The sequence below is a fragment of the Geotrypetes seraphini genome, chromosome 4 (assembly GCF_902459505.1).
Source record: "Geotrypetes seraphini chromosome 4, aGeoSer1.1, whole genome shotgun sequence".
In the NCBI taxonomy this organism is placed as follows: Eukaryota; Metazoa; Chordata; class Amphibia; order Gymnophiona; family Dermophiidae; genus Geotrypetes; species Geotrypetes seraphini.
Window position 1 is genome coordinate 163,053,624 of NC_047087.1, and position 24,084 is coordinate 163,077,707.

Here is a 24,084-nt window from a genome sequence, read left to right on the forward strand (position 1 = left end):
CAGCGGACAGCCTCGAAAGCAAACTTGCTTGAAGATCTCGAACTTTCGAGTACTGCACCGCGCCTGCGCGCGTGCCTTCCCGCCCGAACTAGGGGGCGCATCTCCTGAGAGGATCCTCAGTTCGTTTATTTCCGCGGAGACAAGAAGACACGTTTTCTTTCTCTGCAGCATTGCCTTCTCATCACCGCGGCTGTTCCTTTAATTTTTAAGTCGGTCGCTGTGTTTATCTTTATCTTTATTTTTTTCTCTTGATATAATTAAAAAAAAAAAAAAAATACTTTACTTTTTCTTTTTCTGTTCGGTCGTCGAGCTTTGGGCCTAGGCCTAGGCTCCTTCGTTCGACACGGACTTTATTTTTTCCATGTCCCGGCCTCTTACCGGGTTTAAACATTGTCGACAGTGTAATCGGGTGATTTCGGTCACCGATCCCCACTGCCGTTGTTTACAGTGCCTGGGTTCTTCTCATTCCCCAGAAGATTGTCATCGCTGCTTTACCCTCACTCCACGAGCTTTTCGGCGGCGTTGTGCTCAATTTTTTCAACTCTTCGGTATGGAGCAATCTTCGGATCCGGCCTCGACCGTGGCGGCTGCCCCGGTCTCGAAGGCCTCGACTCCGACGACCTCGACACCTGTGGTCTCGAAGGCCTCGACCCAGACTCCGGCTGGAGTTTCGGTCTCGAAGGCCTCGACCTCTTCTACTTCGGTTGCCTCGAAGACGACGTCTTCCACGAAGTCTTCTACGGGGGGTAAGTCTCCGAGTTCCCTTTCAGGTGCCGTATCCAAGAAGCCACCAGAGTCCTCGGCGCGTCCACTTTCAAAGCGTACCTCCAAGATAAGGGAATACTCACCTTCGAGGTCGCCCTCTTCGGAGCGTACTGCTGCACATACGAGGTCAGAACCTTCTGTCTCGGTGCCGATGCTGGAGGACATGTTGAAATCTATCCTCACTACTCAGATTACCTCTTTAGTGGCTCAACTGGTCCCGTCCTCGACCTTGCCTCGGGCTGACCAGCCTGTTACTCAACCGGAGCTTCCAGTCTCCCGAAGCCGATCCCGAACACCGAAGAACATTTCTTCATCGGAGTCGTCTCCGGGCTCACCTCCTCCGAAGCATCGGTCGAAGCATTCAAGACCTGTTGCCTCCAAGCTTCGGAGGGAGTCTTCGACATTGGATACCGAGGCTTCTTTTTCTCACTCTTCAAAGACGAAGCATGGATCTCGACATCGAGCCTCCACTCGAAGCCCTTCTCGATCCAGAACACCGTCGAAGCCAGTCCGTCGAGACAGTTCTCCACACACCTCGACTCATTCTGTACCACGTACACCTGGTACTTCTCCATCAAGGAGTCTGAAAAGAAAACATTCTCTTACTCCACCTCACAGTGCAGCTTCTTCTGTCACTATGCGTATGGAATCAGACCTTTCCACATACTCTAGAGAGGCTTCTCCATCCTACTCAGTTCAGCCTAAATCTCGCAGTGGCTCTCCTGAGGAATCATCTGACCCAAAATCAGTTTCTTTTGCCAAATTTATTTTTGACATGGGCCAAGCTCTCAAGCTAGACCTTCATTCAGACTCTAAATATACTCCTGAATACTTAGCGGATATGGAGCTTCCCCATCCTCCTAAAGAGTCACTTAGATTACCTATGACTCCTGTTCTGCAGCAGACCTTCACTCGCAACATGGAAACTCCTTATTCTATCACTGCTATCCCATCTAAATTGGAATCTCGTTACAGAACGGTCCCATCTAAAGGATATGAAAAGTCTCAACTTTCTCATCAATCTCTAGTGGTAGAGTCATCATTGAAGAAAGCACATCCCTCTAAAATTTACGCTTCAGTTCCTCCTGGTAGGGAAGGCCGTACCATGGATAAATTTGGTCGACGTTTATACCAGAATTCTATGATGGCAAATAGAGTTCTCAATTATAACTACATTTTTACGTCCTACTTCAACCATTTTATAAAGATTTTATCTTCATTTTACCCGGACATTTCTACCACTCGCCTATCAGAATTTAAAAATATCCTTAAGACTCTTTCTCAGTAGAGACTATTCATGTTACAAGCTTCATATGATGCCTTTGAACTCTCGTCTAGAGTATCTGCATTTGCTGTAGCCATGCGTAGGTTAGCATGGTTACGTATTGTGGACATGGATCCTAACCTTCAGGATAGATTGGCGAATCTTCCTTGTCAAGGAAATGAGTTATTTGATGACTCTATTGAGGCGGCTACAAAGCGTCTTTCAGAACATGAGCGCTCTTTTGCTTCCCTCATTCGCCCGAAACCTAAACCTGTACCAACTAGAGGTTTCAACAAACTCCATGTCGCTATCCACAGAAAACAACTCCTGCTTTTTCTAGACCTCCTGCTCGTCGGCCTCCTCCACAACAACGACAACAAAAGTCTCAGACCCCTGCTGCCACCAAGCCTGCTCAGTCTTTTTGACAATCTCGACATGAGCATTCAAATTTCTCTGTTTCCAAATTCTCCCCTCCCCATAGGGGGTCGCCTGTCCACATTTTATCATCAATGGGAGCTCATAACATCAGATGCCTGGGTACTTACCATCATACGAGAGGGATACTCTCTTCGACTCCTTCAGGTGCCTCCAGATCGCCATCCAAGAGAGTGTCTTTCAAATCAGTCGCATCTTCCTCTTCTTCTTCAAGAAGCTCGAGCTCTTCTTCTCCTGCGAGCAGTGGAGGAAGTTCCTCTCTCCCAAAGGAACTCGGGATTCTACTCCCGTTATTTTCTAGTTCCCAAAAAGACGGGGGATTTGCGACCGATTTTGGATCTCAGAGCTCTCAACAAATATCTAGTCAAAGAGAAATTTCGAATGCTCACTCTGCCAACTCTATATTCCTTGATGGATCAAGGGGATTGGATGTGCTCCCTCGATCTCAAAGAGGCCTATACTCATATCCCTATTCATCCAGCATTTCGCAAGTACCTCAGATTCCAAGTAGGAAATCTTCATCTTCAGTACAGAGTTCTCCCCTTCGGACTGGCTTCTTCCCCCAGAGTTTTCACCAAATGCCTTGTGGTTGTGGCTGCAGCTCTTCGCAACCAGGGTCTCCAAGTATTCCCATACCTAGACGACTGGCTCATCAAGGCTCCCTCTCTTTCAGGGGTTATTATAGCAACCCAACAGACTATTCTTTTTCTACAAAGTCTGGGATTTCACATCAATTTTCCCAAATCTCAACTGACTCCTTCTCAGTCTCTCCAGTTCATAGGAGCAACTCTGGACACTATCAATCTGAGAGCATACCTTCCACAACCACGTCAGGATGCACTCCTTCAAATTTCTCAACAATTCTTCCAACTTTCCACTGTTCCAGCAAGGAAAATGATGGTTCTGCTCGGTCACATGGCTTCTACAGTTCATGTGGTTCCTTTTGCCAGGCTTCATCTTCACATTCCTCAATGGACACTGGCATCTCAATGGCAACAATCAGTGGATCCACCAACTCGACTGATTTCCATCACTCCTTCATTAAAGAAGTCTCTCCGTTGGTGGATGCTCTCTTTGAATCTTTCAAGAGGTTTACTGTTTTACCCTCTTCCTCATCAGAAGGTTCTCACAACCGACTCGTCAATGTATGCATGGGGAGCCCATGTGGACGGTCTTTGCACTCAAGGGCTCTGGACCCAAGCAGACCGGAGGTGTCCTATAAATCTGTTGGAACTCAGAGCGATATTCTATGCTCTCAAAGCTTTTCAGCATCTACTTCACGACATGGTGATTCTAGTACGTACCGACAATCAAGTAGCCATGTATTATGTAAACAAACAGGGAGGGACGGGATCTCACTCCCTCTGTCAAGAGGCTCTGAAATTGTGGCAGTGGGCGATTCTTCACAACATCTTCCTCAGAGCAGTTTACATTCAGGGTCAACACAACTGTTTGGCGGACAAATTGAGTCGTCTTCTACAACCTCACGAATGGACACTCAATTCTCCTACTCTTCGCCAAATTTTTGCTCGTTGGGGGACTCCGCAGATAGATCTGTTTGCGTCACCTCTCAACTTCAAACTGCCTCAATTTTGCTCCCGCATCTATACTCCTCAACGTCTCGAAGCGGATGCGTTTCTACTGGACTGGAGGAATCAGTTCCTTTATGCTTTTCCTCCGTTTCCTCTAATTCTCAAGACTCTGGTCAAGTTGAAATCAGACCATGCCACCATGATTCTGATAGCTCCTCGGTGGCCCAGGCAACCTTGGTTCTCCCTTCTACTTCAACTCAGCACCAGGGAGCCTCTACTTCTACCAATATTTCCTTCTCTACTCACGCAGAATCAAGGATCTTTGCTTCATCCCAATCTACAGTCTCTACATTTGACAGCTTGGTACCTTTCTCTTTAACAGACTTTTCTCAATTCTCTCCGTCTGTGCAAGATATTTTACTTGCTTCCAGAAAACCATCAACTAGACAATGTTATGGTCAAAAGTGGACAAGATTCTCTGCTTGGTGTTCTACACATAATTTACCTCCCAGATCTGCTTCATTGACATCAGTTCTGGACTATTTACTTCATTTATCTCAATCTGGACTTCAGACTACATCTATTCGAGTCCACCTTAGTGCTATAGCTGCTTTTCATCAGCCTTTGGATGGAAAATCCCTTTCTGCACATCCTATGATTTCTCGTTTTATGAAAGGACTTCTCAATCTCCATCCTCCTCTTAAACCACCTCCTGTGGTTTGGGATCTCAATGTTGTTTTAGCTCAACTTATGAAATCTCCTTTTGAACCACTTGACAAAGCTCATCTCAAGTATATCACTTGGAAAGCTGTGTTCCTGATCGCCTTCACTTCTGCTCGTCGTGTCAGTGAGTTACAAGCGCTAGTGGCTGATCCACCTTTCACAGTTTTTCACCATGACAAGGTTGTTCTACGTACTCATCCTAAATTCTTGCCTAAAGTTGTTTCAGAATTTCACATCAATCAGTCTATTGTTCTGCCTGTATTTTTTCCAAAGCCTCATTCTCATCCAGGAGAGGCGGCTCTTCATACCTTGGACTGTAAACGTGCTTTGGCTTTCTACCTGCAACGCACTCAGCTTCACAGAACGTCTCCTCAACTTTTCATATCCTTTGATCCAAACAGGTTGGGTCGTCCTATTTCGAAGCGTACCATCTCCAACTGGATGGCTGCTTGCATTTCTTTTTGCTATGCTCAGGCTGGTCTTCCTCTGCAAGGTCGAGTGACGGGCCATAAAGTTAGAGCTATGGCGGCATCTGTAGCTTTCCTCCGATCAACTCCTATTGAGGAAATCTGCAAGGCTGCCACTTGGTCCTCGGTTCATACTTTCACCTCTCATTATTGTCTGGATACTTTATCCAGGAGGGATGGCCATTTTGGCCAATCTGTTTTGCAAAATCTTTTTTCATAATTTGCCAACTTCCCTCCATCCCTTTTTACTTAGCTTGGAGGTCACCCATATGTTTGAATATGCTGCCTGCTTGTCCTGGGATAAAGCACAGTTACTAACCGTAACAGTTGTTATCCAGGGACAGCAGGCAGATATTCCCACAACCCTCCCACCTCCCCTGGTTGGCTTCTTGGCTAGGTATCTGAACTGAGGATCCTCTCAGGAGATGCGCCCCCTAGTTCGGGCGGGAAGGCACGCGCGCAGGCACGGTGCAGTACTCGAAAGTTCGAGATCTTCAAGCAAGTTTGCTTTCGAGGCTGTCCGCTGCGGGGCTCCGTCGGTGACGTCACCCATATGTGGGAATATCTGCCTGCTGTCCCTGGATAACAACTGTTACGGTAAGTAACTGTGCTTTATGGAGGCGGGGGTCTGGGGCGGAGATTGTGTGTGGTCTGGCCCGCGACTTAGCCTGTGTTTTTGATTTCGGCCCCTTAATGTGATTGAGTTTGATACCCCTGTTCTAAGGGGTCAAATATCTTTCATTGCTCAGGGGGGGGAAAGGGAATTCATCCTGTAGCCCTGGATGGCTTGGCTTTCTTGATGGGATTAGGTAAGGGAGGGGGTAGAGGGCTGTGGGAGACTTGTAGGGAGGAGAAGGGTAGGTTAATGTTGATGTGAAGAGGTAGTGCTGGGAAGGGAGGGGGAGGTGTGGGGGGGTGTATGAATGTGCGACGCTTGAGAGTGATGGTGAGGTATTAGTAAGCATGAATGGTATGACTCGAGCATTAGGTCCATACGATTTCTTACTTTAAATGTGAAGGGCCTTAATCTCCCTTGCAAATACCAACTGCTTTTCAAAGAGGTGGATCATCTTAAAGTGGGCATTGGTTTTATCCAAGAGATGCACTTTTGGGTGTGCCATGAACATTTGTTTTCTCATAAGAAGTACCCCCATGTGTATTTGACCTCTAACAGGAAGGGTAATAAAACAAATGGAGTGGGTATCTTTTTTGAATGATCACTGCAGCCCAAGGTGCAGAGTTCATCAGAGACCAGTCGTGTAGTAATCTACTGGTGAAAGTGGTGTTAGAGGGTGACAAGTTAGACAAAGTTAGACAAGTTCCTGTAGTGAACGTGTATACTCCCAACTTGGACCAGAGGGCTTTTTTTGAGGAATTGTGAATACTGATACAATTAAATTTAATAATGGGGGACACTAATTTGACAATGAATCCTAATCTGGATAATTCATCTAATGTAACTAAATATGGTAAAGCTTACAGGAATAGCCTACAGGCTTTTTATAGGGATGGTGATCTGGTGGACACCTTGTGACACTTAATCCCTATACTTTTTATTCAAGTGTACACGTTACTTACTCCAGAATAGATGGTTGAGGAGTATCCTGTGAGATGTTGCTGCAAGTATGTAATGTAAATATAGAGTCCAGAAGTTGGTCAGATCGCTCTCCGGTATGGCTGGACCTAGACACCCGGCAGAAGCCACATGGCCAGAGATTCTGGAGACTGAATGACACCATTCTCTTAGACCCCAGAAATGTGCAGCAGCTGCAATTCAATTTGAAGGATTATATTCAACTTAATTCTACCGCAGATGTTTCACTTAGTACATTCTGGGAAAGTTTGAAAGTGGTGATAAGGAGGAGAATCATATCTGTGATGGCCCATAGGAGAAGGGAACATGAATGGAAGTAAGAAGCTTTGCTTCAACAGTTGGGCATCTGGAAAGCCAACATAACAATTGGAACAGATCCGGGGGGAGTTACAGGAGCTAGAACTAGAGGCCATTCATGCAAGCCTGCAAATGGTATATGAGAGGTTCTATGAGCAAGGAAATAGAGCGGGTAGACTTTTAGTGCATAAGCTGAAATGGAGACAGGTGAGGAACCTTATTACCACTATCCTTGACTCGGACGGGGTTTGACATTAGACAATCAGTGCATATTGGTATAGTCCTTACTCAGTATTATAAATAGCTCTATACCCCGCAAATGGAGCCTCCCGAATTGGAGGTGATGGCCTATCTAGAGTTGGCGGCCCTTCCTTGACTTACGGAAAGGGAAGCATTGTGGCTTTCTAGACCCATTGAGGACACTGAAACACTGTGGGCCATTAAAAGTCTTTCTTTAGGAAAGGCCCCTGGCCTGGTTGGCTATACCTCTAAATTTTATAAGTGTTTTAGGGGCATATTGGTAAAACCCCTTACTGAGATGTTTAACTGCCTCCAGCCAGGGGATGTGTTACCTTATATGTGAAGTGGCAGGGGTCACTTTACTGCCTAAACCAGAAAAGAGTCTGGAACAATGTGGATTTTACTGCCCCATCTCACGCTTAGACACAAAATTATAAGCTTTTCACAAAAAGTATTAGCTAATCTGTTGCAACAGTACATGAGCCATTTATTGAAGGACAATCAGGCATATTTTATCCTTGGACGCCAAATGTTTGATGACATACGGTGGATTTTACATGTGATTCATTTGGCTAAGTGATGGGAAGCCCCAGCGTTGATCTTTTGAGTATTGATGCTGAAAAAGCCTTTGACAGGGCAGTGTGGCCATTTATTATAGGGACCCTGAAGAAATTTGGGATCACGGGTCATTTCCTAGATTGGATAAGGACTATTTATACTAAGCCATTCTCATATCTTCTTAATGGGCAATACTGTGACACCTTTGAATTGGCCAAGGGTACTAGGCAAGGCTTTTCATTATCTCCATTGATTTTTGCTTTAATAATTGAGCCTTTAGCCTAACAAATCCGGGCGAATGAGGTCATCAAGGGCATGGTGAGTGGAGGGATGGAGACAAAATTATTACTCTTTGCTGCTGCTGATCTGCTTACAGTGAGCAAGCCTTGAGTATCTTTACCCGAGATTTTGACCATTCTATCAGCCTATGGGGAAATTATTGGGGTTTTAAATAAATTTGACCAAATCAAATATTCTTAAAGGTGAGCCCAGATAAGCACTGGCTCCAAAGCAAATATCTGTTTCATTGGGCGACCATGGCTATTAAATACTTGGGGATCCATCTTTCCGCCAGTTTGACAGCTGAACCACTTGAATTATCCACGGGTATTGCAGGAGTTGTGGTAAACTTTAGATAAATGGGAACATCAACAAATCTATTCAATGCATTGTCCCTCCCTCTATCTAAGGGCTTTTTTGAAACATTACGCAAGAGGATATTTCATTATATTTGGAAGCGCAGGCCCCCCAAGAGTGAAAATAGAGGTAATGTTCTCTGACCTGCTAATGTCTGTTCATGCTTTCCTGGAATTTTGTGATACAGTGTGGGTGGGGAGTGTGGGGAAGATGAAGTTTAAGAACTTGTTAAAAATGTGTGACTATTTTACCTTGCTGTGTTACATTGTAACTTAGTAAATGTCAGATAAAGACCTGAACAGGCCATACAATCTGCCCATTGGTACATTCTACAACCTCAAAGCAAAAGAAACTGTGAAATTTTATGTTACTTATGCAGGCTTTATTGAAACAAGAAGTTAATCCACAACCTTTGAAACAGTGAAGTTCATGCACAAATTGAATCAATGAAGAGGACCAAACACGGTTTGTGTTTCGACCTTTAAAGTCTACACTCGTTGTTTTTTTGTTTTTTTTTAAATTGATCGAAGGGAGCTTAAGATAATGCGGTATATAAATATTTAAATAAATAAATAATAAATGTTTCAACTGTTGGAACAGTGTGGTATGGGGTCCCTAATTTTCTATTATACTAAACTAAATTAAACTAAACCTTAAGTTTGTATATCACTTCATCTCCACAATCGTAGAGCTCGGCATGGTATACAGGAAATGGTGTATAGAAAAGGAACTCCAAAGAGGGTAACAGGACAGTGAAGAGAAAGTTTAGAGGGACTTAGTATAGCAAGGAGAGGACATATTACATTTTTGAGAATAGCCAGGTTTTCAGATGTTTTCGGAAAAGTTGGAGGACACCCAGATTCCGAAGTGGGGCAGAAAGATTATTCCAGAGCTCAGTGCATCTGAAGGAGAGGGATGCACCTATCAGGCAGCCCAGCTTTGCATCCTGTTAGCCTGGTGAGGCACTGAAAGCAAGACATGGGTGTATATGGAATCTTTTTTTTTTTTTTTTTTTTTTTAAATCATGTTTATTGAGGTCAACCAGAGTAACAGAGGTATACAAGAAATACAGATGCAAACACAAGCGGCTGTGAACGGTGCAAAACAATACAATCAGACACACCATCAGAGAACACAGTAATGGTATAAAGACTACAGCATGTACAGTAAAAAGACAAAAGAACAACAATAAAGCCAAAAGAAACCAAAAGAGTGAGGAGCCCACCACTCCCCCCTAGAGCATATCAAAAAGAACTAGTATAATAGCCAATAAATTAGTGGGGCTATAGAGCATAACAAGCTCCTCAGTCCAGGAGAAAAGAAACAATGAGCGCAGATATCTCCCGTCCGTGCTGTCATAACACACCAACCACAAGAACAGCCCAGGTCCCCCATGTGACCCCAGAAATTTTTGTTGGATATGGAATCTTGGTATATGGGAAATACATCACTTAGACACTTCCCTTGGCTCCCTTTGCAAGACCTCTGTGTAGTGGTGGGAGAAGCGTATCCATTTATTTCACAGACACTACAGCTATGGGTTAAAATTTGAGCTACGGTGTTTAAACAATACCCCCCTTAGTAGTGGCAGAAGGCTTCAAACCTGATGGGATGGATTCGAGATACAAGACTTGGGCAGAAGGAGGGCTCATCACGCTGGGGCAATTCTTAGTAGAGGGAGGGGTATTTCTTTTGTCTGAGCTCATGCGGTCTTCTGACCTCACGTTAATCAACCAGTTCCAGTATCATCAGGTCTATGTGTTTCCCTGCATATGGGCATTGCTGGACTTAAGCAATGAGAACTCCCTGTGGGATAGGGTATAGGACAATCACTCTGCATTTATAATCTTTACTGTACCAGGGGGCCCCTCCTGAGCTCTATACCAAGAAGTGGGAATCTTTGCTAGGCTTATCTCTAGATCAAGCCCAGTGGCAACGGATTTTCCGTTCGCTTCTTAGACTATCCAAAGTGAGTAATTTGATCAAGAATGGAGTTAAAAACTATCAGTGGTACTTAACCCTAGTGACACTTCACCACATTAAAGCGGACTGAGTTATGCTGGCGGGGCTGTGGGGAGCGAGGAACTTACATCACATTTTGTGGCAGTGCCCAAAAGCTAGGAGGTATTGGGTTATGATATTTGCATGGTTGACTGAAATTTGTGGGGTCCTGATTAAGAGAGAGCTGGGCTGTAGCCTTCTGAATTGTCCACCAAGAGGCGTTCTGGCCAATTATCATAAACTGATTGCAAACAGCCTGGAACTCCCACAAGACAACAAATGCAGCTTAAAGTGGACTACCGTGTTTCCCCGAAAATAAGACACTCTCTTATATTAATTTTGGATCCAAAAAACGCACTAGGGCTTATTCTCAAGGCATTGGCGGAATAGAAATCTCTAATGTAATGTCTTATATTTTTTTGTGTACAACGACCATCTCCCACTCATCCCCTTGTGCAGCATCTTTCTATTACTCCCTCCCATCCCATCCTGTTAGCCTGGTGAGGTACTGAAAGCAAGACATGGGTAGATAGTGTCTAGGCTGATTTCTTTAGCAGACGGACACTGGATCTGGGAGAATATACGCTGTCTACCACAGCCTTCCAATCCATTGTTCGTCGTTGGGGTCACCCACCGTTCGATCTGATGGTGACAGCAAGAAACAAAATGGTGAACTGATTCTTCTCTCAATGTTCCGAGCCCGGAAGCATACATCTGATCGCTTTGGTCCAGCCCTGGCCGAAGATTGAGCCCTTGTTTGTTTTTGCTCCGTGGCCCATGATAAGCCACGGGATTGCAAGCCATCAAGGAACAGTCATTTTAATGGTTCCAGATTGGCCATGCAGACCTAGTGCATCTTCAGAGGGGTGGCACAGCCGAACCTTTTTTCTCAGGGACCAGTAGTCATTGAAGATCTGGATCACTTTGCTCTTATAGCTTGACTCGTACTATGCATGGATATGATCACATGTTGCAAGTTATGGAATGCATCTACCTTGTAGAAGAAGTCTGATAGTGGGAGCTTCACACAAAACTCTAGCAGCTTTGCAGACCATGGGATTTCCACTACTGGTCTAAAGTTCTCTGTCCTGGTTCTCTGTCTTGGTCCTGTGGCCTTAAGAATCGGAGTCAGTGCAATAGGGGGCAAGGATTTTGGGTATAAATTTTGCTCCAAACTCATATTTAGAAAGTTTGCTTGCCACTCCAGAAAAGTGAAGGGAACATGAGTCAGCAGGTAGGGAGCAGATGTCCAGGTAGCAGGATCTCTTTGATAGTCTAATTAGTAAATCGGAGATTGTGTCTGAGGTGACAGACTTGCGCGGTCTAGATCTGTATATGGCCGTTTGGGGGAGGATGGGCTGGAGAGGGCTTCAATGGCTGGGAAGGTGCAGATGGGCTGGAGTAGGTTTTGACAGAGATTTCGGCAGTTGGAAACCAAGCACAGTACCGGGTAGAGCTTTGGATTCTTGCCCAGAAATAGCTAAGAAGAAAAAATTAAAAAATTTAAATTGAATCAGGTTGGGCAGACTGGATGGACCATTTGGGTCTTTATTACATTACATTAGTGATTTCTATTCCGCAATTACCTTGTGGTTCAAGGCGAATTACATTCAAACTAAAAACAAGAATTACATTCAAAATTTGAAAGAATAGAATAAGCGATGATATAAAATTTTTAAGGTAATAAAAAAAAACAAAAAACAAACAAACATTGGGTAAAGAGTTACCAACTGGAAGTAGAAGTCTTTAGGAGATAAGAATGGGGTGAATTATGTGGTTTTAGATAACATTAGGTAAATAGAAGAATATTAGAGAGTACTAAGGGTATAGAGAGTGTTGGATGTTGGGTTGGGATTAGTCGTGCTGGATAGGTTTTATGTGTTTTTTGAAGAGTATGGTTTTAGTATCTCTCTTGAAGGTGTTGTAGTTTGTAGTTGAAGATAACAGGGTGGTGATTTGTCTGTCCAGTTTAGCTGCTTTGGAGGCTATTAGGTTATCATAAAGTTTTTTTCGTTTGACATTTTTGGATGATGGATGAGAGAATAGTGAGTGGGTTCTTCTGTGTCTGATTGAGGAGGATTGATTTAGTCGGTTATTCCAGTAGGTTGGGCTTTCTCCGTTGATAGCCTTGTAAAATAAGCAGTAGAATTTGAAGTGCACTCTCGCTTCTATTGGAAGCCAGTGTGAGTCATGGAATGCCTCTGTGATATGGTCATATTTTTTTAGTGAATAGACAAGTCTTAGGGCTGTATTCTGTATTGTCTGCAGTTGCTTTATCATGGTCGTGGGACATGGTAGGTATAGTATGTTGCAGTAGTCTATCATCCCAAGGGTAAGAGATTGTACCAATAGAAGGAATTGCTTCTTTTCGAAGAATGTGCGGATTTTTCTTAGATTTCTCATGGTCATAAACGATGCCTTTATTATTTTGTTAATTTGGGGTTGCATAGTGCAGTCTCTGTCAATTATGATTCCAAGCAATTTTAGTGTAGGTTGTAGTGGGTATGAGAACAAATTTATTACAAGATTAGTTAATGTTGGAGTTTTGTTATTTTCTAGTAGGATGAAATTTGTTTTGTCAGGGTTAAGTTTTAATTTGTGCTCTGTCATCCAAATTGCAACTGATTCGAGTGTTTTTTGTATTGTGCTTGTCATGATGGATTCTGGTTGGTCGAAGGGTAGGAGAATAGTGATGTCATCTGCGTAGCTGTATGAAATTATGCCAAGATTATCCAGGTAGTAAGTGAGGGAAGCTGTGTATATATTGAATAGTGTAGGTGATAGGGGTGATCCTTGGGGAACTCCGCAGGGGTTGAACCATGGTTCTGAATTTTCTTGCATTGTTTTGACTCTGTAAGTTCTTGATTGTAGGAATCCTTTGAACCATGTAAGTACTTTGCCTGAGATTCCTATTGAGTCGAGAGTCTGTAGAAGCATGTCGTGGTCTACCAAGTCGAAGGCTGCAGAAAGTCTAGTTGTATCAGCAGGATTTTCTTGCCTGTACTGAGGTGTTGTCTTACAGTGTCCATTAGTGTTCCTAGAAGTGTCTCCGTGCTGTATTTGGTTCTGAATCCCGACTGTGTGGGGTGGAGTATGTTGTGATTTTCTAGGTAAGAGGCTAAAGTTTTGGCTACAAGACCTTCCATCAGTTTGATGTACAGTGGGATTGAGGCAATGGGTCTGTAATTGGATGGTTGGTCTGTTGCTCCTTTAGGGTCCTTTAATATCGGAGTTATTATGATTTCGCTGAGTTCTTGTGGGAAATAACCCTCAAGAAGTGATGAGTATATCCATTGAAGAAGCAGGGAGCGGAATAATGTGCTTGATGTTTTAAGTAGGTATGGGGGCAATGGTTGATGTCACAGGCTGCATGGCTATATTTGTTATAAAGATTATTGAACTCTGCCCATTCTATAGGTGAGAAATGGGACCAGGTTCTATCTGCTGCGACTGATTCTTTTTCTGTTGGTGGAAATGATGTCCCTATGTGTGAGGGTGTTCCGTTGAAAGAGGCTCTGATATTTGCGATTTTGTTTTTGAAGTAGGTAGCTAAAAGGGTGGCTGTAGGTGGGGGCTTATTGTTGTTGTTATCTGCCGTCATCTACTAAATTACTATGTTAGAATTAAATTGGTTGGAACGCCTGTTTCTTCATCGTTGGTTGGTTGGTCCAGTTCAATGCATTCATCTAGTGTGTGCATAAATGAGTATCTAACTGACTTTATCTTATGTTGGAAATTAACTAAGCTGTCGGCATCAGGTTGTTGCACTTTGGGATAGGTTAGTATCTCTTTAATGGATATAAGTGAGCTGAAAATCTTAGAGGCATTTTGAGGAGTTTTGGGATTGAGCAATTAGCTTGCTGTAGTATAGTTTTTTTGGGTTTCTGCTATTGCAGACTCATATTTGCTTACTTCTTTCCTTCATCGATTATAGCGATCATGAGTTTGGCGTTTTCTCCATTCTCTCTCCAATTTCCTTTCATTTATTTTTAAGGCCAGTAGCAGTTCTGAAAACCTTGGACTGGCTCTTTTTTGAATTAACATTTCTTGTTGGGGCAAGTCTATCTAAGACTATTAATGTTGAGTCCATAACCACATAGCGAAACCTATCTACATTTGTGATTAATTTCCAGAATTCCTCTGGAAGTATCTTGCCATGTCTTGTCTGCTGTGTTACAATGTTAAGTTTTGAGATAAGAGTTTTAATAGACAGTTTTAATTGGAAGCGGAGAAGATAGTGGTCAGACCCAAGAGCTGGTTACCACATTGCAAAGTCAATACATTTAGTCTGCCTGATGGTGCTTTGTTTTGGTTTTTTTCCCCACTAATTTTTACTGAAGAAGACCTTTAGCTAGGAAATCTTTTATGGATAAGAATGTGCCTTTATTATAAAGGGTAAGTCAAGGTAGAACAATGCCAAATGCTTTATTTTAATTTAAACATGAAAAGGAGGTAATGGGGTATAGTAAATCTAAATACCGTGTACAAAATCTCCCCAAAAGAATATTGAACACCTAGCAACAAACACTGAACTCTGATATCATATGAAAGCCAAGGAAAGAAAAAGCTTCAGTTATACAGGAGGGGGAAAAAAAACCACCCAATCATCCATCCATCATAGGCAGAAAAAACTTTTGTGGCTACTATACTATATATATCTAGAGAAGTGCAAAAAGAAAAATATGAGAATCAATCATATTTTTAATTCCACTATGCAAAACTGTACTGGCAGCAACTACAAACTTAAACTGCAAGTTCAGGAAAAACTATATAACCTGTTTTTTTTGAAAAACAATACTAAGTGTCTGAATAACATGATTCATTAATTATGAAATATAAGGATTGCAAATCTGCATTAAATAAATATATAACCTACACTGCATGACAATTCAAAGTACACATGTTTTCCTTTTGTTTGTCAGTTGCCTTTCTGGAGATGATAGTTCCACTTGTGTGATGATATCTGCTAAGGATGTGGAGATAGTGGCAAGCAATGATTCCAGCATTTGCAGCAAGGCCAGAGGAAGCAATAAGGTGAATCTCATATAGTCATGCAAAGAATTGTTTGTTATGATGCAGACAAGGACTTTGTGATGTCAAAATGGCATCTGGAAGGTGCAGCTTTGTTGGGAGTGAATGGGTCTAACTTTCAAATAGAGGCTGACCAAATTTCAGATTTGGTACCAAAACTCGCCCAAAACTTGGGTTTGGTTTTCAGCCAAAAAATGCCAGTGCATTTTCATCTGAAAACAAAATTCTTCTCCCACCCCACTGTGATCACTCTGTTTCCTCCCAGTAGAAGATGGGCTTGCTGGTGGTCGCAGCCCCTTCCAGGACCCTTCTATTTTGTTGGTGGGTAATGGGTGCAGGAGTATCCCTACTTGCTCCTGGAACTGTGCATGGTTGCCCAGAAAATAGCTTCCAGGACATCCAATGGCAGTCTTGTGAGACTACCACAGGAGGTCTTGACAGCTGTCTTTTTTTAAATATTTTTATTAAGTTTCAAGATATTAACAGTGCAATGTATAAAATAATAAGCAGACAATAAAGCGTGAAAGCATATACAACTTAAAAGTATCCATGCAGAATCATTTTATCCCCCCCCTTCCAATAAATCAACATCATAAAAAATAAACATTTTACCCACCCTCCCATCCACCCTGGATGTGCATAAAACTACCAAATTAAAGACCAAAAATATCTATCCTGATGTAATATAAGATGTCAACGGGCCCCAAACCATTTTAAATATATTACTCTGCCTGATGATGAGGTCCGAGATTTTGACACTTGGGGCAACTTTTCTTTTAGCCTACCCATGTAAATGTTTAGTAAAGTACCTTGGAGTCAAATATGTTTTTTTTGTGCCTGAACACTTGCGAGCATTTCTTGATATGAAGAAGTTGGGTACTGTTAGTGTTTAATGTTTGGAATACATACTATGTAACGGAAATCTCTGTTAAGCCTTTTCCTTTTATCTTATGATTTTTTTTTTTAATATTAGTTTCTCTTCACTATTTTTCGGATCCTCTTTACTCATTCATAGTGGTCTAAGAAAGATTATTTTGTTACCTCTGGACTCTTTGATAATATAGGGTTGTTTCATCTGTTTTTCTTGTGCAAGGATATCTTGTGAATTATATGAAAATTCAATAAATAAATAAATAAAAAAATAAATAAATATATTACCCTGCCCTAACAAATCCGCATTTATTTTCTCATTCCTATATGTGGAGCATAAATTTGCCCACCAAAAAGAAAATTAAGACGATCAGCATTCTTCCAATTATGCATTATCATCTATAGGGGGTTTAATATGTAATAATGTACCATGACAGCTGTCTTGAGAATGGAATCAGCACAGGTAAGAGCGTATTGTTGCTCTTGCCTGTGTCAATTCCATTCTCAAGATAGCTGCGTGGGACCTCTGCTGTTGAATGGTTCTGGTTCTGGAGGGGGGTCTTATCAGTTGCAGATTTGGTTTTAGAAGAAACCAAGATCTTAGTTTCAGTTAGGCTCAACCTTCAAATAAGGTGATTGGGAACTGTATGGGCTTTAAGAAGAAAGGGGTAAATAAAGGTATTGAAAACAGAAACAGTTATGTGGACTGGGATGTGGCATTAATATAATTTATGGAGTTTCCATATAATTATAACAAATTATAGGTTGGGATTGAAAAAAAACAAACTGGTAGAAGTATATGTGGATTACATTACTGAACTCAGTGCTTTAGATCAGTATTTCTTAAAATAATTTTACATTTAATGGAGGCAGTGTATGCAAATCAAGTTTATGTATATTCATTTTGGCTATCCTGAAAACCTGATTGGCAAGGGGGTACTCTAGGACCGAGTTGAGAAACACTGCTTTAGATTATTAGACAAAGATGTTTGTTTTAATATCAGTATCAATACTGGGCTACCATGTCATTTTTTAAAAAGTTATCATTGAGGAGAGCACGTGATGCAGTGAGGAGCGAGGTCGCACGTTTCTCAGCTCCCAGGCCCCCGCTGACACCCTGCTCAATTAACTTGTTTTGAAGCGGCTCCAGCGCTTGATGTGGTGTGCCGTCGGTCCGTGATCGCATGGACCACTTTGTATCAAAATCAGGAGGCGGCATGATGAGCAGAACGGCGGCCAAAACCAGGGACAAGTTGCGGCCTATGGAGGAGAGGGTGGAAAAACCTGAGCTTGGGGCAGGCGGCGGAGTTCATGGAGGGCCAGATGCATCAACTCATTGCCGTAGTCACCTTGGCTCTTTCCTCACAGTTGGAAAAACTGTCCACGCAGCTGACCCATATGGAGACTCTGTTGGGGGAGACTGTTGCAAGCACCACGGAACTTGAAACGTGAGTATCCGGCACAGAGGATTCTGCTCAGGCCCTCATGGCTTACCTCTCCTGGCTGGAGAAACGCCTGCCTGAAAGCGAGGAAAAGGTGGAAGACCTAGAAAATCGGTTGAGGAAAGGACAACCTTAGATTTATTGGGGTGCCTGAGACCCTTTCTGATTGGCAACTTGGTACTACCCTTAAGGACTGGCTAGCTGCAGAGTTTCCTTTCCCACCAGGTCTTGGCTCCCTATGTCTAGAGCGTGTGCATCGTGTGGGCCGTGCGCCGGATCGTCAGCGACCTCGTGTAGTGGTGGCAAAGGTGCATAATTACCTACACAAGGTGGAAATTTTCAGGCAGTACCAACTTCGGCGGGACTCCCTCAAGTATGAAGATGCAACGATTCGGATCTTCCAGGATTATTCCGTGGCTCTACAGGACCAACGTCGCAAGTTCTAGCCCCTGTGTGGGGCTTTGGCGGAGAAGAAGACCCGGTTCCTTTTTTTGTATCTGGCTATTCTAAAGATTAATTCTAGTGGAGCAGTCCAGGATTTTGTGGACCACATGTCTTGACTGCGGAGCCTTGATTGGGCCGCCTATAGTAACATAGTAGATGACGGCAGATAAAGACCCGAATGGTCCATCCAGTCTGCCCAACCTGATTCAATTTAAATTATTTTTTTTATTTTTTTTCTTCTTAGCTATTTCTGGGCAAGAATCCAAAGCTTTACCCGATACTATGCTTGGGTTCCAACTGCCGAAATCTCTGTTAAGACTTACTCCAGCCCAACTACACCCTCCCAGCCATTGAAGGCCTCCCCAGCCCATCCTCCACCAAACGGCCATACACAGACACAGACCGTGCAAGTCTGCCCAGTACTGGCCTAGTTCAATATTTAATATTATTTTCTGATTCTAAATTTTCTGTGTTCATCCCACGCTTCTTTGAACTCAGTCACAGTTTTACTCTCCACCACCTCTCTCGGGAGCGCATTCCAGGCATCCACTACCCTCTCCGTAAAGTAGAATTTCCTAACATTGCCCCTGAATCTACCACCCCTCAACCACAAATTATGTCCTCTGATTTTACCATTTTCCTTTCTCTGGAAAAGATTTTGTTCTACGTTAATACCCTTCAAGTATTTGAACGTCTGAATCATATCTCCTCTGTCTCTCCTTTCCTCTAGGGTATACATATTCAGGGCTTCCAGTCTCTCCTCATACGTCTTCTGGCGCAAGCCTCCTATCATTTTCGTCGCCCTCCTCTGGACCGCCTCAAGTCATTTTACGTCCTTCGCCAGATACGGTCTCCAAAACTGAACACAATACTCCAAGTGGGGCCTTACAGGGGCATCAACACCTTCTTCCTTATACTGACTATGCCTCTCTTTATGCAGCCCATCATCCTTCTGGCAGCAGCCACTGCCTTGACACACTGTTTTTTTGCCTTTAGATCTTCGGACACTATCACCCCAAGGTCCCTCTCCCCATTAACCACCACCCTCTGGCGTCTGTCCGACAGCCAGTTTCTGACCCAGTTCACCACTTTGGGTCCTAACTTCAGCCCTTCAAGTTTGTTCAACAGCCTCCTATGAGGAACTGTAACAAAGGCTTTGCTGAAATCCAAGTAAATTACATCTAGCATATGTCCTCGATCCAGCTCTCTGGTCACCCAATCAAAAAATTCAATCAGGTTCTTTTGGCACAATTTACCTTTTGTAAAGCCATGTTGCCTCGGATCCTGTAACCCGTTAGATTCAAGGAAGTACACTATCCTTTCTTTCAGCAATACTTACATTATTTTTCCAACAACTGAAGTGAGGCTCACCGGCCTGTAGTTTCCTGCTTCATCTCTGTGACCACTTTTATGAATATGGACCACATCCGCTCTCCTCCAATCCCCAGGAATCACTCCCGTCTCCAGAGATTTGTTGAACAAGTCTTTAATAGGACTTGCCAGAACCTCTCTGAGCTCCCTTAGTATCCTGGGATGGATCCCGTCTGGTCCCATCGCTTTGTCCACCTTCAGTTTTTCAAGTTGCTCATAAACACCCTCCTCCGTGAACGGCGCACAATCTACTCAATTTTCTCGTGTAACTTTGCCAGACAATCTTGGTCCTTCTCCAGGATTTTCTTCTGTGAACACAGAACAGAAGTATTTGTTTAGCACATTTGCTTTCTCCTCATCACCCTCCACATATTGGTTCCCAGCATCTTTTAGCCTAGCAATTCCATTTTTTATCTTCCTCCTTTCACTAATATATCTGAAAAAAATTTTATCTCCCTTTTTTACATTTTTAGCCATTTGTTCTTCCGCCTGTGCCTTCGCCAAACGTATCTCTCTCTTGGCTTCTTTCAGTTTCACCCTGTAGTCCTTTCTGCTCTCCTCTTCTTGGGTTTTTTTATATTTCATGAACGCCAACTCTTTCGCCTTTATTTTCTCAGCCACTAGGTTGGAGTACCATATCGGCTTCTTTTTTCTCTTGTTTTTATTGATTTTCTTCACATAAAGGTCCGCAGCCATTTTTATCGCTCTTTTCAGCTTAGACCACTGTCTTTCCACTTCTCTTATGTCCTCCCATCTTAACAGCTCTTTCTTCAGGTACTTTCCCATTGCATTAAAGTCCGTACGTTTGAAATCTAGGACTTTAAGTATCGTGCGGCCGCTCTCCACTTTAGCCGTTATATCAAACCAAACCGTTTGATGATCGCTACTTCCCAGGTGAACACCCACTCGAACATTAGAGATACTCTCTCCATTTGTGAGGACCAGATCCAATATCACTTTTTCCCTTGTGGGTTCCATCACCATTTGTCTGAGCAGAGCCTCTTGAAAGGCATCCACTGTCTCCTACTTCTTACCGATTCCGCAGATGGAACATTCCAGTCCGCATCCGGCAGGTTGAAATCTCCCAACAGCAGAACCTCCTCTTTCCTTCCAAACTTTTGGATATCCACAATCAGATCCTTATCAATTTGCTGCGATTGAGTCGGAGGTCTGTAGACTACACCCACGTAGATAGAAGTTCCATTTTCTCTTTTTAGAGCAATCCATATCGCTTCTTCCTCTCCCCAGGTCCCTTGCATTTCGGTCGCTTGGATATTGATCTTTACATAGAGAGCTACTCCTCCACCTTTATGACCATCTCTGTCCTTCCTAAAAAGATTATATCCCGGTATGTTTGCATCCCATCCATGTGATTCACTGAACCATGTCTCTGTGATAGCGACAATATCTAGATCTGCCTCTAACATCAGGGCTTGCAGATCATGAACTTTGTTGCTTAGACTGTGAGCATTTGTGGTCATCGCTTTCCAGCGATAATCTCCTTTTTCGTATGGATTTTTGTGTCGTTTCACTTTCCGTTGCAATACTAAGAAATGAGTTGCTGATATTGCTTATGTTGCAGTCTTTACTACTATCACATTTTTCTTTTGCCGGGGGTGGTCTCTATAATTGTCCTTCGTACATACACCACTCCCTCCTTCTAGTTTAAATGCCTAGAAAAATATTGTCTAATTTTCTCTGCAAGGTTTCTTTTTCCTGCTGTAGTAATATGTAGCCCATCAGTGCAATATAGCTTCTTGTCCTTCCATGTATTTCCCCATCCTCCTATGTACCTGGAGCCTTCTTGATGACACCAGGCTTTGAGCCATCTATTAAAGTCCTCTGTGTTTTTCACTCTTTGCTCTCCCTTTCCATATGCAGGAAGTATTTCAGAAAAAGCTAAAGTCTTTACAAAAGGTTTCACGCCCTCACCAAGCTCCCGAAAAGCTTTCTGTGCTGCAAGTGTGGAGTTGTTGGCCAGGTCATTTGTTCCCAGATGGATAACAACATCAGTGTTAAAATCCTTAGTTTCTTCCTTAATTATAGTCTGTATTTGCCTGGAACTCCTGGTAGCTGAGGATCCTGGAAGACATTTCACTATTTTGGTCTCCTCGCCCTGTGTTCCAAGGTTAATGCCTCTGATGATGGAATCCCTCAATAGTAATAGTTTTCTGTTTTTGGATTTTTATTTGTGCTTAGGGTGCACCTGTTCTCTTGAGTTACCTTCATTGGTTCCAGTTCCACCTCCCTTCTGTTTTCTTGAGTATCGCAGTGCACTAGTGGAGCGAAGGAATTCTGTAGAGGTAATATTAGTGAAGGTGGATGTTTCTGTGTTACATGTCGCAGTCTTCCTGAGCCTACTGTGACCCATTTATTCCTGGGCTGTTTTATTCTTTGAGGTAGAGGTGGTAAGTTGGTATGATTTTGTGGAGTGATGGAAGCTGCTTTAATTGTATTCAATTCCTGTTTAAGTTTGCAGAGCTCCTCCTTAATACTAGCAAGTTGAAGACAGATGGGGCAAGCCTTAAGCCTCCAAATAGTATGTCTTGGAATTAAAGCACCACAGTGATTGCATAGAACAAAGGTCATCTTGATTGGTTGTGAAGTGACTTGATTTGAGTAGTCCTGATGATATGGGTCTCTATATATGAATAGTGGTCCCTGGGGTTGGTGGGACTATAAGTCTTACCCTTATTCCTATGAAGGGAAAGGGAAAGAGGAAATAAGATTTAACAGAGGAAAGAGAAGGGTTTATTTTGTTGTGCTTTTTTTTTTTTTTTTTTAGTAAGAAACAGGGATGAGAAGAGAAATTAAGCAGATATAATGCTGAAAACCAGTGAAAAGAGCAGAATATGAAATGCAGAGCAACTTATCTTATTGAAGTTCACAGGGCAGTCTTGTTCACAGCACTGGGTTGCCTTTTTCTCCTTCTCAGTAGCTGTGGTGTGTCTTCTTTGGGTGCAGAGCTGCTGGAGCTGTTGACTTTAGGTGTACAGTGGTGCCTCGCATAACGGACGCCTCGCACAGCGAACGCTGCGCACAACGAACTTTATGTCTTGATCCGTACAACGAACTTCGTTTCACACAACGAAGTCGCCCGAGCTGCATCCTTCCGCGCAGGCACTGCGCTTAACTGCCCTCTCTCCGCCTGGTTCCCTCTTGCCCCCCCCCCGACTCCCCGACACGATCGGGGCAAAAAGGATCCCAAGCCCTCTTGCCCCGCCGATTCCCCAACTCCCCACACAATATCGGGCCAGGAGGGAGCCCAAGTCCTCCTGGCCACGGCGACCCCCTAACCCCACCCTGCACTACATTACGGGCAGGAGGGATCCCAGGCCCTCCTGCCCTCGACGCAACCCCCCCCCCCCCCCACCGACCGCCCCCCCCCCAAGAACCTCCGACCGCCCCCCCAGCCGACCCGCGACCCCCCTGGCCGACCCCCACGACACCCCCAACCCCCTTCCCCGTACCTTTCTGTAGTTGGCCGGACAGACGGGAGCCAAACCCGCCTGTCCGGCAGGCAGCCAACGACGGAATGAGGCCGGATTGGCCCATCCGTCCCAAAGCTCCGCCTACTGGTGGGGCCTAAGGCGCCTGGGCCAATCAGAATAGGCCCGGGAGCCTTAGGTCCCTCCTGGGGGCGGGGCCTGAGGCACATGGGCCCAACCCGACCATGTGCCTCAGGCCCTGCCCCCAGGAGGGACCTAAGGCTCCCGGGCCTATTCTGATTGGCCCAGGCGCCTTAGGCCCCACCAGTAGGCGGAGCTTTGGGACGGATGGGCCAATCCGGCCTCATTCCGTCGATGGCTGCCTGCCGGACAGGCGGGTTTGGCTCCCGTCTGTCCGGCCAACTACAGAAAGGTACGGGGAAGGGGGTTGGGGGTGTCGTGGGGGTCGGCCAGGGGGGTCGCGGGTCGGCTGGGGGGGCGATCGGAGGTTCTTGGGGGGGGGGCGGTCGTTGGGGGGAGGGGGGGTTTGCGTCGAGGGCAGGAGGGCCTGGGATCCCTCCTGCCCGTAATGTAGTGCAGGGTGGGGTTAGGGGGTCGCCGTGGCCAGGAGGACTTGGGCTCCCTCCTGGCCCGATATTGTCGGAGAGTTGGGGAATCGGCGGGGCAAGAGGGCTTGGGCTCCCTTTTGCCCCGATCGTGTCGGGGAGTCGGGGGGGCAAGAGGGCTTGAGCTCCCTCTTGCCCCGATCGTGTCGGGGCGTCGGGGGGGCAAGAGGGCTTGAGCTCCCTCTTGCCCCGATCGTGTCGGGGGTGCCAGGGACCACACGGAGTCACCCACCGTATCACCCGATTCGGGTAAGCGCAGGTATCGGTGGGTGGCTTATTTGCGGGGGGGTGCCTTATTTTACATTTTTTTCTAAAAAGGGGGGGCTGTCTTATTTGATGGCCCTGCCTTATCATCGGGGA

At 44.3% G+C, this 24,084-nt stretch overlaps 1 protein-coding gene across 4 annotated transcripts in view; it reads left to right on the forward strand.

The window, feature by feature from the left end:
• EDC4 (enhancer of mRNA decapping 4) overlaps positions 1–24,084 on the forward strand; it is a 1,195,251-nt gene that overhangs the window by 104,110 nt on the left and 1,067,057 nt on the right. For all 4 annotated transcript variants that reach the window (XM_033940763.1, XM_033940759.1, XM_033940760.1 and 1 more), the window contains exon 3: positions 15,435–15,546. In XM_033940763.1, the coding sequence (XP_033796654.1) occupies positions 15,435–15,546 (112 nt within the window). The remainder of the gene's footprint in view (positions 1–15,434; positions 15,547–24,084) is intronic.